The sequence below is a fragment of the Ictalurus furcatus genome, chromosome 20, assembly GCF_023375685.1.
Source record: "Ictalurus furcatus strain D&B chromosome 20, Billie_1.0, whole genome shotgun sequence".
NCBI classification, from domain to species: Eukaryota; Metazoa; Chordata; class Actinopteri; order Siluriformes; family Ictaluridae; genus Ictalurus; species Ictalurus furcatus.
The window spans coordinates 22,504,128-22,519,127 of record NC_071274.1 but is presented as its reverse complement, the minus strand read 5'-3'; the positions used below and the strand labels follow the sequence as shown (position 1 = coordinate 22,519,127).

The 15,000-nt window shown below is 46.7% G+C and overlaps 1 protein-coding gene across 6 annotated transcripts in view; it reads left to right on the top strand.

Moving 5' to 3' along the window:
* Nucleotides 1-15,000, top strand: part of ptprfb (protein tyrosine phosphatase receptor type Fb) — a 163,521-nt gene that overhangs the window by 72,469 nt on the left and 76,052 nt on the right. For all 6 annotated transcript variants that reach the window (XM_053651277.1, XM_053651281.1, XM_053651279.1 and 3 more), the window contains exons 5-6: nt 11,137-11,325; nt 14,246-14,356. In XM_053651277.1, the coding sequence (XP_053507252.1) occupies nt 11,137-11,325; nt 14,246-14,356 (300 nt within the window). The remainder of the gene's footprint in view (nt 1-11,136; nt 11,326-14,245; nt 14,357-15,000) is intronic.

Below are 15,000 nucleotides of genomic sequence, written 5' to 3'. Positions count from 1 at the left end.
AAGAAAAAAACGCCGCATTGGTTGTAATGCTCGCCCTCCGCACACCGCGGGACCTCCGTGTGCATCTCCTAGCCTTCAGACCAGCGACGCATTGAGCTTTGAGTGGAATGTGATGGTGATTAGGGGTAAAATTGGACTCTACCTGTGACATTCGATGACAGAAGCTAAAAGGAAAGGTGCTCCGACCAGAGACGATCTAATTTTATGCTGATCGCTGCAGCACAGCGGCGTCTTTGATCGCGCCGAAGCTCAACAACGACAGTTCCTCCTGGTGAAACTCTCAAAGCAGCACAGATGCAGAGAAATAATCGGAAACTGGCGTTTCAAATCTGAATAAAACACTTGGTTTCGTAAATGTTGGATCTGAGTACGTAATTATTTAAAATAAAAGGATTCTGCCTGTTTTTGGAAAAACGAGAGCAGAACAGTTGGGTGATTTAATGCAGTGTACGGTTTCTCGGTGCCGTAAACGTCGAGCTGCTCTAACGTGAGCGAGAAACAGGAACTAGCTATAAACGGATGAAACGGACAACGTGACGTTTAATAAATGGAAGTGCACGTGGCGTGAGAGGAGTAAAACGCCTCAGGGTGGACCGTTATTTGCAAAAATATGCTAATGATTTTGATTTCATCCTGTAAGCTTCAACATAACGTCTTTATAACAGATATACGATGTGCATCAGGTATTTATATACGGTTTATGATAGTATCGAGGCTCCTTAAGGTATCGGATCGTCAACTCGAATCAACTCGAATCAGAATCTCTGGAGAACCGAAGCGTTTTTTCGAGATATCGTCATCGCTGCCTACGAAAAAAAAAAAAAAACCCCTACGGTTAATTGTGCGTTCCGAAGGATTATCCGAAACGTACACGTCGAATGAGGCTGACCGTGACCGCCTTGGTGGCGCTGCGCCGATACCTGAGGACAGAGTCCGGTCCTCGCGTCGTTATTTTGCCGTTACTCGATATGAAAACTCAGTATCGGCGCTTCTAGTCCCGACATTGTCACGGTCACCGTCTTCCCTCCTGAGACGGACGAGCGAGCCCGTCTCGCCACCTGGACAGATGAAAGCGGTCTCGTTTTCCTTCACGGGCTTCCCGCGGTTCCCTGAGGGAGTTCACACGAACGAACGATCGATCTGTGGACATTTTCCAGTCGTTACTCGGCATTCCGGTTTGTTATTCGGTGGCGGAGTTTCGTAGTCGTGAAGCCGTGACTAACGTCTGAGTCCTCCGTCTGTCAACGTGACACACAGGCCCGAGGTGTAATTGATACACATTGCTGTCATACTCGAGGACTTCAGCCTGTGCCGAGCGAGCGTCAGTAAAACAAATTACGGAGCAACGGGATTACAAGAGAAGGCGATATGTATTCCGCGTACATTACAGCCTTTCGGGTTGCAACATAATGCGAGTCGTAAATATTTCAGGAAGGAGCGGGTAAGTACAAACGGCTCCACTTTGTAAATGGTGCTCGACTGGCACGTTAAGCCTGAGAATAATGAACCCGCATTACACTTTCATTCCACTCCTAACGACGCTTTTGTATGCGTTCCCTTCACTTCCCCGTAAATGACAGCACACGAGTCCGGGTGTCCTTTCCGCCGGAAGCTATCGCGCGCACCCGCGCTCATGTCTTCTCACGCGATAAATAAATCAGCTCACCGCCCTTCTGCAGGTGTGGTCTCCGACCGCCTCCGCGTCTCCGAGCCGACGGTGTGTGTCACAAGTTTAATTTCTCTCACCATCTGCTGGCTCGGAGCCCGGTGCCGTAGATCATCAGCGTTTTGACAGATACAAACTGCGTCTGTCGAGAGAGGCCTCTCCCAAGGACTCGTGCAATATGGCTGGGTGGAATCACGGTCCGTACTCGCTGTCTGAACCAACCTCATCTTCAAGGACTTTGGAGAACGAGATTAGAAACGCTGGAGTTGGACCAAAAAAAAAGGGATCAAACATAATTACCCTCGTGGTCATTTTTCCAACAACGTGGACCGAAGACACAAATCCTTTCCGGCTTTGAGTGTTAATCGCTGGAAGATGAGAACGTACGACACGTCTGCTAATGTTTCCAGTCGTCCGGGGCGTTTCCGAACGCAGGATCCGGCGTTGATTTGTTTACATATTACATAACACAGCTGAATTTTGAACTGAAAGACCCTTGCCCCTGGACTCAGAACTGATTGGTGGTCCAGACCTTGGTCCACTTGACCAAGCCAGCCAATTTAAAAGTGACCTAGTCTGACAGGGTAGTGGTACCGTTACCCTTCCATCAACCTCCGAGCCAGTTTTAGGGTCTCCCTATCAGGGTACCGCCTCAGTACCGCTTTCCCTCCAATAAAACAAAACCCGAAGGTGCTTATTAAACCCTGCTCTGCACCACGCTTCCTCCGAAGTCACTCCAGATTTGGACCTCTGCCAAATGTAAATACCCTTAACCGCGTATCCTTTACCTTTTGAAGACGCGTATACAAAGCAACATACTTATCCGCACTGAGACCGGATAAAGAGCAGGAAGTCAAGGGTTCATAATATTGCTCAAGGGTTCACCAGAGTCTCTGGGATTTCTTTATTATTTGTGGGATTTCACAGTCAGAAGTTTAACCACTGAGGAACCGTTACACTCCGATAACGTAGAAGATCGACGCCGGGGATTGAAGACCCTCTGCAAGTCTGATCATGATACCACAGCGCTGTTGAGATCCGGATCCTGATTGGTCAGATTAATTTTCTATAACGGCAGCAGTAGCGCCGCTGCAAATCACAGGTTTATATTTATATGAATACGCTCGTATACGCTAATACGTTATTGTTTCTATAGTAACAGGAACTCTACCGTATGGGCGGAGTCTCCAGTGTCTGTTAGGGGACTTCTCGTCTTCTCTTCCGTACACGTTAAATCGATGCGGCGTTAGGGACTACATGACACGTGTGTATGTGTGTACGGTTGAATATTTTTTTTACCGTTTCAAATGAAATATTATCCTTCATTAGAGTTAATAAATGGCTGTCAGTCTCGTGAAAACAGTAATGAGTGAAGGCTGTCAGAAGCGGGCCGCGAGTTAATTTGCGCTGCGAGAGCGTAAAATCGTTTGTAAAGGTCAGCGTGCGCAACACAACAGAAGGAGAAAACCGCGCGGGAATTGCGCGGAGCTGTTTAGTTTAATCGCCCCAGACAGAGGCTGCTTTAATGTGTCTGCGGAAAAGGTGATGAGAATCGAGACACATGGCAGCCTGTGTTAATTAAATCCCTCTCGCCCCGGGTTCGGGTGACAGGTCTTACTTATGCTTTCACTCTGGGAGAAATGAACAACCCACAGATCAAACAAATCCGTCTCTGCGGCGAGGCAGCTACCATTTACGGCTCGATAAAAAGAGCGGAACGGCACGGGCTAATCAGACCGACGTCGCCGTCGTCCAGCGGCAAACAGACTTCACAGCCGCGAATACGCCGATGTCAACAAATTGAGCTTTTCGCCGGTAATTTGCAGAAGCGCGGAAATCTAAAAAGGCGGTCGGAAATCTTTTCAGCCTCCTCAACCCCCCCCCATAATCCTACAGAGCGGTGATTTGACTCGTTACGTCTGACGCTTTTGTTACACCATGACTCCGGCGTGATCAGATGGGCGTGGCCTTTCCTCAGTTATCACGTCCAGAAAGGACAGACAGAAAAGCTTGGTGCAGGCGGGGATTCTAACCACGGTTTTCGCCAACTCCTCGCTGTGTGCTCCCGTGGCGAACGCACGTGAACGTGAACGCTTCAGCGATACGGTTTGCTCAGACCGTGAATAATCATCATCTAAACCCCGATGTTTTCGTTTTTCTCGGCAGTGAATCGCGTAGCGTGTGCAACTATCCAACTACAGCGATGAGAACCAGCCAGCGAGCGTCCGAGAGGGAATCCGGTTCATTTCCTGTCACGCGCAGCAGATCCCTGAATCCGGTTTATCATCCGTGCTTTCTTCCCGACACGCCCGAGTTTCCCCGCTCGTAATTACGACCCTGTTGTGGCGTCCGTTCGCGTTCAGCTCGTAAATACGATCCGATGAATACGATAGGCCGTCCTAGCGCTCGGGCGGGGATTTCTACGTCCACGAAAAGCCATTCTTAAGATTTTGGAAAGTCGTGTATCGTGCACTCGGGGCGTAAAGTAAGGGATAAAGCACCTCGGGACGTTACGTTAGAGGGAAATAATGGACGACCCGGTGGCACGGTAAAGCGGAGATACCGTTACCGCCATGAAGTGTTTTATTCCTCTGATACTGCAGCGATTCTGCAGCGATTACGATGACGGAATTTTATTTCATTTAATAAAAAATGCTTAAAATACCGTTTGTAGATGATCTCACTTTTTTGTTTTCCGTTACAGCTAGCGGAAATGTAATGTTGTTTATTGAGCGGTCGTAACGGCTCCCGCCCTCTCGCCGTTCCCGCAGCAGAGCCGTACATCACGCCGGAGAGACGGGGGAAGTTGGAGGGCGGATATGAAAGAGAGATAGCGAGCGGGAGGTGAGGGAGAACAGACACCGCCGGGCGGTATTGATTAAGTGCCTGTCGGCTGGGGGACTGAAGCTGAATATTTTGCCCGGCGAGAGAAAGTGTATTATTTTAAAGGTCACGGCTTGCATTACACCATTTTCCTCCAGAACCGAGTCGGATAAACAGCGTGTCGTTGGACCGCGGCCAAGAACAGCGCGCCGCCTCCGTCAGGCTCGCCACTCCTACGTTTTTATTTACTCTTTACTGAACCGTGATGATGTGGAACAAAGAGCACCGGGCCGAGGAGCCGGAGCAGACGAGCCGAGCGATGTATACTCGTCTTCCTCTCGTTTACGCGAGCAGTGAAACGCTCGCCGTTTGGCCGTAATCATCTATAATCCCATCGTTTATTCGCTTTGCCGTTTGAGTCGCGTGTCCTGCCGTGCACTTTATAAGTACAAATACGTCATCGTTCGAATAAAGGAGTGTTGACAATCTGGTTATTTATTTATTTGTTTGTTTGTTTGTTTGAAAAGGTCGTCGTACAGTTTAACATCCTGTATTAAAGCCCCTGAAGTCTAAAAGCCCCGCCCCGTATGGCTGCCTTTTCTGCTTTTTCTTTTTGAAGAGTTATTGTTTGTGTTGTTGGGTTTGTTTATTTGTTTGGGATCGCTCGTCAGTGTCGGGGCGTCTTGTGCACGTTGAATTTTCTGGGTTTTGAGTGTTTTGATGAACTTTCTGTTGGATGACGGTAAGAGCAGGCTTTCAGCACGGAGCGGAAGGTTATCGCGTACGATAAACAGAGAGAAAGCCGGAGAGACGATTCGAAGCACCAGAAAAAATCACAGTGTATGATTTGTTTGGCAATTTGGCCACGCCCCCTTCGGGACGGTGTGTGTTCGGTCGTATGGGAACGCGTGTGATCGGGGTGAAAATAACTCGGGCTGCGTCTGGTGTGTGTGTGTGTGTGTGTGTGTGTGTGTGTGTGTGATTGTATTCCGAGTGTGTGTTCGGAGCGTAATGTGGCGGAGTGTGAAGATGGAGACCGATTTGGTACAGCGGGGTTCTGATTAGGCCCGTCGTCCTGCCTGCTAGGCTACACTCGGCTCGGTAATTGGAGCTGGCGGGAGGTTGCAGCCTTCCTTTCTCGCTTTTTTTCTTCTTTCTTTTTATCCCACTGCCATATCTACACGCACACACACGCACGCACTCACGCACGCACGCACAGAGTACATTTTTTAAAACCCTGCAGCGCTTCCCTACCTGTAATAAAGTGTAAGAACCTGCATGGGTTTAAAGCAGCGCTGTCCTGCTGCGAGACATCGTCCAGCTACACCTGCTACTTCCTGCTACACCTGCTACTTCCTGCTACACCGGCTACTTCCTGCTACTTCCTGCTACACCTGCTACTTCCTGCTACACCTTCGTTGACACTCAGGAAAACAAATGTTCCGAATGTTTGAGAAGTTGTCGTATAGACATTTTTACACACGCTCCAGAAAACGTGTAAATTTTCATAATTTTTCAAAAAGAAAAAGCTACTATTATGGTACGTGTTTATTTTTAGACTATTTGTTCGAGCCCCTAGAAATGTTCATTCCTGACCTTTACACTCACAGAAAGCATTTCAGTCTTTTTCCAAAAAAAAGACTAATAATAAAAAATCTGAAAGCTAAAGATGGGTTTTGAATTCCACCAATGAAAAACAATAAAAAAATCCCCATAAAATATGGACCCGAGGGCTCTTCACGGCCCCCCGGGCTCCTCGGACACCAGCGTGAGAACCGTGGCTCTGGACGACAAAAGCCGTTCTTTCTCTAACCCGAGTCTGGACTTGTCGGGTTTTTCTCCCGGTCATCGTTTAAACCGTCATTACTATTTTGCGACGTTGTAAGTGTTTCCGTTTAAAACGTAACATTTTCGTTCGAAACGTAAACGAACTTCCTCGGCTTTGATCTTTTGCTCCGTCGTACGCTTGTTTCGTTTCGGTTCCGACGCTAGATCGAGATACGACTCAAAATCAGAGCTAGCATAACCCTAGCTTCTCACGGCAGCTAAGCGTCGCGTCACTTCGTAAACCGTAAACCATCCGTGCAAAATTTTACTTTATTCAAATTCAACCCAGCGAAAACTCTCTCGGTTATTTCTTTTCTTTTGGATGGAGAGACGGAATCATGGCACGGTTTTCCTCAGAGACTTGTCTAAAAGACGGCTCTCCTCTCCGAGGACGTGACCGTTGTGGTCTCTTACGTGTGTATATATCAGATTTATCAGCACTTTCTCACTAAAGGAGTCCGTGTACAGATTAACAGCGCTTTCTTTCATCCGAAACTGGTTCTGCTTTTTGGTTTTGTTTTGTTTTTTTACTGTCACCACGTTTATCAGATGGACCTCTTATATTGCACGCAAGCAGTGGCTCGTGTAATTTATTGCTTTTCGCAGAACAATGTGCCTTCTTATTTCCAACTAAGCGATTGCGCCAAGGCTCTGCTAGCGCCATCAGAGACTCCTGCCTCTTTTTTTTTTTTTCCTTTCTTTCTTTCTTTTTTTTTAATGACTGTTGGCATCGATAAAGCCGAGCTGCTGCTGGCCCGGTTCCATATTCCGACAGATAATACAATACATTACCATCTGTAGGAAGCCTATGAGGGCTTATCACTCTTCTAAGCCCTCATTAAAATACTGTCTTTACACGACAACAGTGAATTTCCTTTTGGAAGGCAAATTTAATTAGGTGCCTTTGTGTGCCGTATTGTTGCTCCGGTACCTGCAGGTCACCGCCCCGGCTCACGCGTTCGCTGTTTTATATATATATTTATTTTTTTATGAGACGTGAGAGGACCTCTTTTCAAAAAGAACGTGTTTGGAAAAGGACGTGACTTTTTTGTTAAAAAAAACAAAAAACCCCGGTTCACTTCGGCTTAATACGATGTGCTTTAATATGCAGATAATGTTCCCGAACGATGCGTCGGATTTGCATTAAACGGCAAAACTCGTCGGTCAACATCAGACCCGTGACGTCGCAGCACGAACAAGAACACGCGGCGGTGGACGGATTGGCGTCGAGTCCCGGATTGTGATCGGTCAGACGAAGAGGTGTCGAGTTTAGTTTTCTATAACGGCAGCTCTGGCAGTCGCGCAGCCGCAAATCGGGTATTATTTATTTTCTCTCGTCTGAAAACAGACCTGAAGACACGAAATAATCACAGGCTGAGGTTAAATTCCAAACTTGTGGCCCAAAAAAAGGGACTCGATTTGGTGTGAAACCTCGTTGTTCCTCACTTTACGCATGGAGCGCACTGAAACAGGGACCGGAAAGATGTCCCGGCTCGAACGAGGAAGAGAAACGCCTCGTGTCGTAAAAAACGAAAACGCGCAGTCGATTCTAAACCGTAACGTCCCGCCGTAATTCTGTATCCGGACCAGTATTCCACCGCGATCATAAGGAAGCTAAAATCCCGTCCCGTTTCTGAACGGCTCGTTTTTTCACACTCCGAGAAGTCGGAGTGTGAAAAACAGCTGCGAATGACATTCATCACAAGCGAACTGTGGGGGTGGAGGTGCAGGTGGGGGTGGAGGTGCAGGTGGAGGTGGAGGTGCTTGTTGAAACCTTGTTGAAAGCTTGTTAATTGTGAAACGTTCAGACGAGCTGCAGATGAATCACCTATAAAAATAGACGCCGGTAATAAACGCAGGTTGAATACGGGCGCTGTTTTTCGCCACTTTCTGCCAAACATCTCCGGGGTCAAAAGTTGAGGCGTGAGACTTCGCTCGGGGAGTCGTCAGACTCGTTTCGGGAGAGCCGTCGGATCACGTGGCTTCCTCTGAAAGGACGCAAGTCCGTACCTGCGTCTGTCAGGACATTTAAAACCGTAAGGGGCTGGAGTTCTGCGGGTGGGGGGAGGGGGGGGAGTGGGGGTAGAGGGGAATGTGCCTGAACTCATCCCTTTTCATTTCACAACATTATAGTCATTATTACCTCACCGGTGTGGCCTCATGTCTGCGACAGGGGTGCGATTAACCCGAAGAGGACGTGCTACATCAGAACCGGATGTTCAGGGGTTTTTACTGTTAGTTTTTGAGAAACCTGAGACGACTTCCTGGACTTTTCAAACGTCACCTCAGCTTGTCTTAATTTGACGGGATTTTACAGAACGAACAGAAACGTAGACGAACGCCAAACAACAGAGTTCTCGCTCTCGCTGCGTGGTATTCATCGAAGGCTTAGCGCTTTAGCCGTGGCTAGTTTTGCTAGTACTGTTAGCGTGGTACCGTTACCGACCTGTACAAAGAACTTCAGAGTCTGAAAGTTAAACGTGACGCTTTGCCAACGTATGTAAACAACATAAACACGCATGGAAGGAGTCTCCAGCGTCAGCGCTCCGTGACGGTCGGACGCAACGCCGTCTCCGGAGCGTCTACGCTTTATTCCTTACACATTCCCCAAGTATAACCTACTACAAACTATCAAACTATACACGTCGAAGTTGTGTCGCTCGTCGCTGTTGGAAATCCTGGATGAATGAAAATAGAAATATATTTCTATATTTATCAGCTTTATTAAAGTCGTTACTGGCCGAGCGCTCCGATTCACCGTTGCCAAAGCTTTCGAAAAAACAATGAGTCAGGGGGTTTGGCAGCAAGTGTCAGAGTCGGGCAGGTTTACGATGAGTAACGAGAGCGAGACCTGCCCGGGAAAATGAGCCGAGTTTCCCTCATGATGATTAGTCATGTGTGTGTTTTCTTTAAATCTTATTCGAACTACAGCGCTGGTTAAGCTGGATTAGCTTCAGCACTGGAGATAAGTGTGATTTGTGAAGGGATTTGCAGCTGGAAAACCGCAGAGCGCGAGGCCGTGTCATTTCCACGTCAATCGTAAACACGAGACCGCCGGTAACTGTTAACTTCCTGGTCTTCCGGTCGAACCGCTGGATTAAAGTCCGGGATTTAGTTAGACAATCGTTTAATTATTGTTAAACGAATCTAATCCGAATCCAAACAGAGTTTAAGGATGTATAAATGTCTCTGAGATGTTCTGACGGAGCTCGCGCTGGAGCGTGTGCGGCAGACGCTCAGTATCGTGTTCGCTGTGGTGTAGGAGGAGTAAAACACTTCGGGGCGTGCAGTTACGGGGAAATAATCAACTTCGGAATGGTAACAGTGACTCCGCCTCTTCCTGCCGCGCCGTCGTGTTTTTGTTCCGCCCCGTACGCTGCCAATACAGGATTCATGAGAGTCCGTCATGCGAAACGTGAAGGCCTTAAAACCTGAAATATAACATTTCTCCACAGAACAAATAAAGAACGTCGACACACACTTTCACACGGCGCGAGTGCTGTGCTCGTTAGAGAACATTGTGTCCTCTGGGCTTTCAAACATAAACACATAGCAACCCGACGCGTCTCCAGCACCTTAATGAGGCGTATTATTATTGTGCGCTCGTGACGCTTATTTCCACCCAGACCGGCATGACACTCGCGCTAGCGCATGCTAACAGCACAACGCGTAACGTGTTGATTAATCGGTCCCTCGCGATGCTTCGTTCAATCACACCTTCGAACTCTCACAGAGAGCACTCGCACGTACGAGATAAACGATCGGCGGCGGCGTACGAGCGTCCAGAAACGTTTGTGTGTAGTTTGTGTGGCGTAATACGGTTCAAAAGCCTCAGGCCGTATTTATTTCTCTCTCTCTCTCTCGCTCTCTCTCTCTCTCGCTCTGAAGGATGAGGAAGAAGGACAACATCGTGCGTTCACCCTGCTGAGCAAATCCAGGTCAAGTGGCCCGAAGTAAAAACGCTAGAGTTTCGGCTCTCATACGCAACGCCGAGAAAAACCGTGCAACGTTTTTACTGAGAAAACAAAACAATAAACAACGTTGTTGTTTTTTTCACAGCTGAGACGTTCAGCTGCTCCTCGAGGCTTTTCTTTTATATAAAAAACACAAACAAACAACGAAGTCGAGAAAAACAGAAACACATCAGCGGTTTAAACGCCCGTAAAAAACTAAACCGGGAACGTCGGGTATCTTTAAAATGGCCGCAAAACTTTTTGCCTTTTTTAAAAAAATTGTATTTATATCTTCAAGCAAAAAATATTCGAATTTTTACACATTTATTTATTTATTTATTTCAAATCAGACTGTTTAGCTTAAAGTTATTTGGTGTTTTTTTTTTTTTTTTTTTACAAGAATTTTAAAAAAAAATCTGAACCCTAATTCAAAGCTTGATTTTTTTCATTTTACCAGTTTTTTTTTCTTTTAATTGTGTGTTAGATTTTTGTCTGTTTTGTCTCAAATGTAGTGACATTTTTATTTGATGTAACGTTATTTATCATTTCATTAATAAATCTTTCACATAATATTACGTATTGTTCTTATTCCTTTTTTTAAATACATTTTCACTATACATGTATTTCTTTTTGCTCGGACGTGATTACTGATACATGAAGGTTTATTAAAGCGTTATTTGTAGAACTTTTTTTGTTTTTTTTAATCTTCCTGAATAAAGGTTTAATAATAGTGTTATTGTGTCATTATATAAAATAAATTCACTTCCATTCAAGATGTTTTTGATTGTCGCAGCCATTGATCTGGCCTGTGTAGCTTTTCTGAACGTGTGTGTGTGTGTGTGTGTGTGTGTGCGTGTGTGTTTTCAGAGAATCAGATTCCTGCCGGTTTCCCGAGCATCGATATGGGTCCTCAGCTCAAAGTGGTGGAGCGAACGCGGATCGCTACCATGCTGTGTGCCGCTAGCGGAAACCCCGATCCGGAAATTTCCTGGTTTAAGGACTTCCTTCCCGTCGACATCAACAGCAGCAGCGGACGGATAAAGCAGCTTCGCTCAGGTACCAGTTCGAACCGCACGACGGCGCACAGGGTCCCTGTATGTACAGGATTAACGCCGGTCTTAAGTCGTGCGTTTTAATATCATTTATTTATTTATTATAATATTACGTCACGTGATAATCTTTCGGTTGCACTGCGCCCGGACGGAAGGCATCGTTAACGTGCTCTCAGCAGTGACTCGAGTAGCCGGTGGAGGGGGTGGGGCTACTTTGTTGCCACGACAACAGCTGGAGCAATTCAAGTCAAATTGATTTAATTCGATTGAACGAGCTTTATTGGCGTGCGAGTTACGGTTCTGACAAAACATACCAAATACACGTGAATGAATAAACCAGCAGTTCCTCGGCGCAGTGGTCCACCAAGAGAAATTGTTTACATTAAAACAAATAATAGAAATCGTTTACGTCAAAGCAATCGAACTAGAAATTGTTTGCCAAAACAAACAAGCAATAGAATTTGTTTACATCAAAACAATCAAAAATTTGAAATTGTTTACATTGAAACAAACAGGGGTGTAGGGGTGAGTGGGCGGGGCATGTGTTTTACGAGCACTGATACGTTCTGTATCTGATTAAAATTTCTTATGAATGATTGTTTTGGTTCTCTTTATTTCTCTCTCTCTCTCTCTCTCTCTCTCTCTCTCTCTGACGCTTCTGTCTCTGATCTTGTTTTGCGTTTGGTTCCTTGCGCCCAGGCGGCTCGCCGATCCGAGGTAAGACAACAACGTGCGGCCGGATATCGAATGTGTCGATATCGAATGTCCACGTGTCTCCTCACTCCTCCGTGTCTTTCCATCTTCACCTTCATCCAGCTCACTCTATCGTTCTCGTGACCGTCGTGAAGAAATCCGTTAACGAGAACCGGATTCATGTATCGCTTCTTCAAGACTCCGAGGATTGTGGGATTTTTATAATCGAAGGAATACTCCGTGCTGTGAATCGAATCATGACTTCACGGTTTTATCACGATAACGCAAACAAATGCGGAGTAACACGCCGACGTGTCCGAGCGCTACGCTAACCTGCACGGAGTCTCTCATTTAGGCGCTTACATTTCTTATCGCTTGGCAGGCCACGCCCACAAACGACGAACCTGCTAGCGCGAGCGCAGGATTAGCGATTCAGACTGCGAAGCTCGAGCATTTTGCCCGGTTTGTTCGTGTGGAAACCGTATTTTTTTCGCCCGGATCTTTAATCCTGCGCCGTGTCTGTGGGTTTTATTTGTTTCTGATTTGTTTACAGAACCGTGACGGTAATAACGTGAGGCTACAAACAGTCTGCAGTCTGATCGCATCAGATGCGCGTGTGCGTGCGAGTCCTGTCGCTCGTGTGTTTATTTTTGTAAAACATAAAGCAACGTAGCGTCGCTCCAGGTCAGAGCGGCGATCTCGTGGAGTTAAATAACGGCGTATAAACGCGTATCTCGAACACCAGGACGGTGGAACAGAAGGATTTTTCACGCACGCCGTAAAAGTCATCACCGTGGTGGAGTCCTACTTAATGCGACGCCGTACATCAGTCACGTATGAGCGCAGACACCTCATCCAAAACCTCCCGAAAAATCATCGCCGTCATTATCGCACCCATTTCAACGTGATCGGCATGCGTCCACTTCCTGTGTCCTCACCACCAACAATTCACGTCTTGTACGTTTGTTTTGTTTGTTTTTTTCCCCTCAACCACCTGTACATGATTACGATCCTACATCCATGGCAGTCACCGGCTTTTAAATGTTGTTTCTGTTACCTTCTTCTTATCGCAGCGCCACTTCCTTAAGTTTTAAAGAAAACGTTCGTAGGTTTATTAGCGAACAAATGAATCGCTAGTTCACTTGATCTTTTTTTTTGGGGGGGGGGGGGGGATTCCGTGTGTGTGGAGAAACGTTCTCTTTATAAACGGAAGTCCGTGCGAACGAGACGCTGTTACTATAGAGACCGTAACGTATTAGAACGAGCGCGTTGATACGAACCCGTGTCGTGATCCGAGGTGGAATTTGCATGAGAGGGGGAAAGAGAAAAAAAGGAGAAGAGCGTTCTTTTGTAAGCGTCCTGTCGTGAGATAATTGGCCTGGGTTCTGGGTTTTTTTCCCCTCAGTGACTCCCACACGCAGAAATGCTGATTCGGGGACAAACTGCTCAATCAGCGCCGCGCAAAACACCTGAGTGGACTTTTTTTTTTAAACGTAGCATGAATAAGTATGAGCGGGACGGGATGTTTGCTGACGGAATTGAGATGCAGTTGTGCTGCGAAGGGGGAAAAAAAACGAGTGTTAGAGTCTTCTAAAGCGGGAGGTTTTTTTTCCCCTGAATACATATTTATATATAAATGTTAATCAGATATCGTCCTAACTCTAGGTTGGCGTCCAGATAAGGCACTTGGATAAGTAGCGTAGGCCAGGGAGCACTTCAGCGCAGAGAAAACATCTCACGGGTTCTTCTGCGCTTCCTTATATTGTACTGGGTGTATACGTTGGAAAGCAGGACTCGGTGAGACCTTCTCGCGTTACTTCCCGCTGTGACCCTCACGCTCCGTGACCTTCGGGACGTTTCGCCACGACCTGGCTGTAATTAGTCGGCGGACTAGGTCCGGGTTATCTCTGGAGCTCTGAGCAGAAGATGTCAGGTTGGTTCTACACTTGACCTTGAGGGTTCTTCAGCTGCCGCGCTACACAGAACGCTGTAACCGAGGGCTGCAAGAGAGCGAAGGACCCTCCATTCAACTCTGAATGATCGGTTGCTATAGAAACGATAACGTATTCATAAAGCGAGCGTGTCGGTATAAACCTGCGCGACTGTAACAGAGCTGCTGTCATAGAAAATGAATCAGTGGGACATCTTTGGACCAATCAGAATTCAGGTGTGCTGAAAGTTGTTTGTGTGTGTGTGTGTGTGTGTGTGTGTGTGTGTGTGTGTGTCCTCAGGAGCTCTGCAGATCGAGAACAGTGAAGAGTCAGACCAGGGAAAATACGAATGTGTGGCGACGAACAGCGCTGGGACGCGTTACTCCGCCCCCGCCAACCTCTATGTCCGAGGTAACACACACTCTTTTCTTTGTTTGTTTGTGTGTGTGTGTGTAGGCGCTTGTACGTATGTATGCGTGTGAGGTTTTTCTTCCCAGCAAGGACGTCCTATCAGTGTTTAGACACCAGCATTGTCTTCCCTATAAACAAATCACTCATGCACACACACACACACACACACACACACACACACCTTTCCAACTGTAACTGTCTCAGCCACGCCCGCAGAATAATTCAGCCCAACTCTTTTGTCCATTTAGCCACACAGGTGCTTCCTCCGTCAAAACATGGTTGTTATTGAGCTCAGCTTCCGCAGCGCTCGCCTTCGTGTGGGTTTTATTGTGTGTGTGTGTGTGTGTGTGTGTGTGTGTGTGTGTGTGTGTGTGTGTGTGTGTGATCTTGTTTCGGTTACCCCTATGCCACAACCTTGTGTCTACAAGCTCAGCACTTCCATCGTCCTCGTGACTCGGGCGGTGAGAGCAGTAGAAGGTCGACGGCGATAAAATATAAAAACAGCGTAATCAGAAGCGCAGGAATTTTACACCGAGAGACTTTTACTAAATTATTCAAACTGAATTATGACGAATCTTTATATTCACCTTGCTGTTATATACATATATAACTTTAGAATATATATAACATTATAACATAACTTT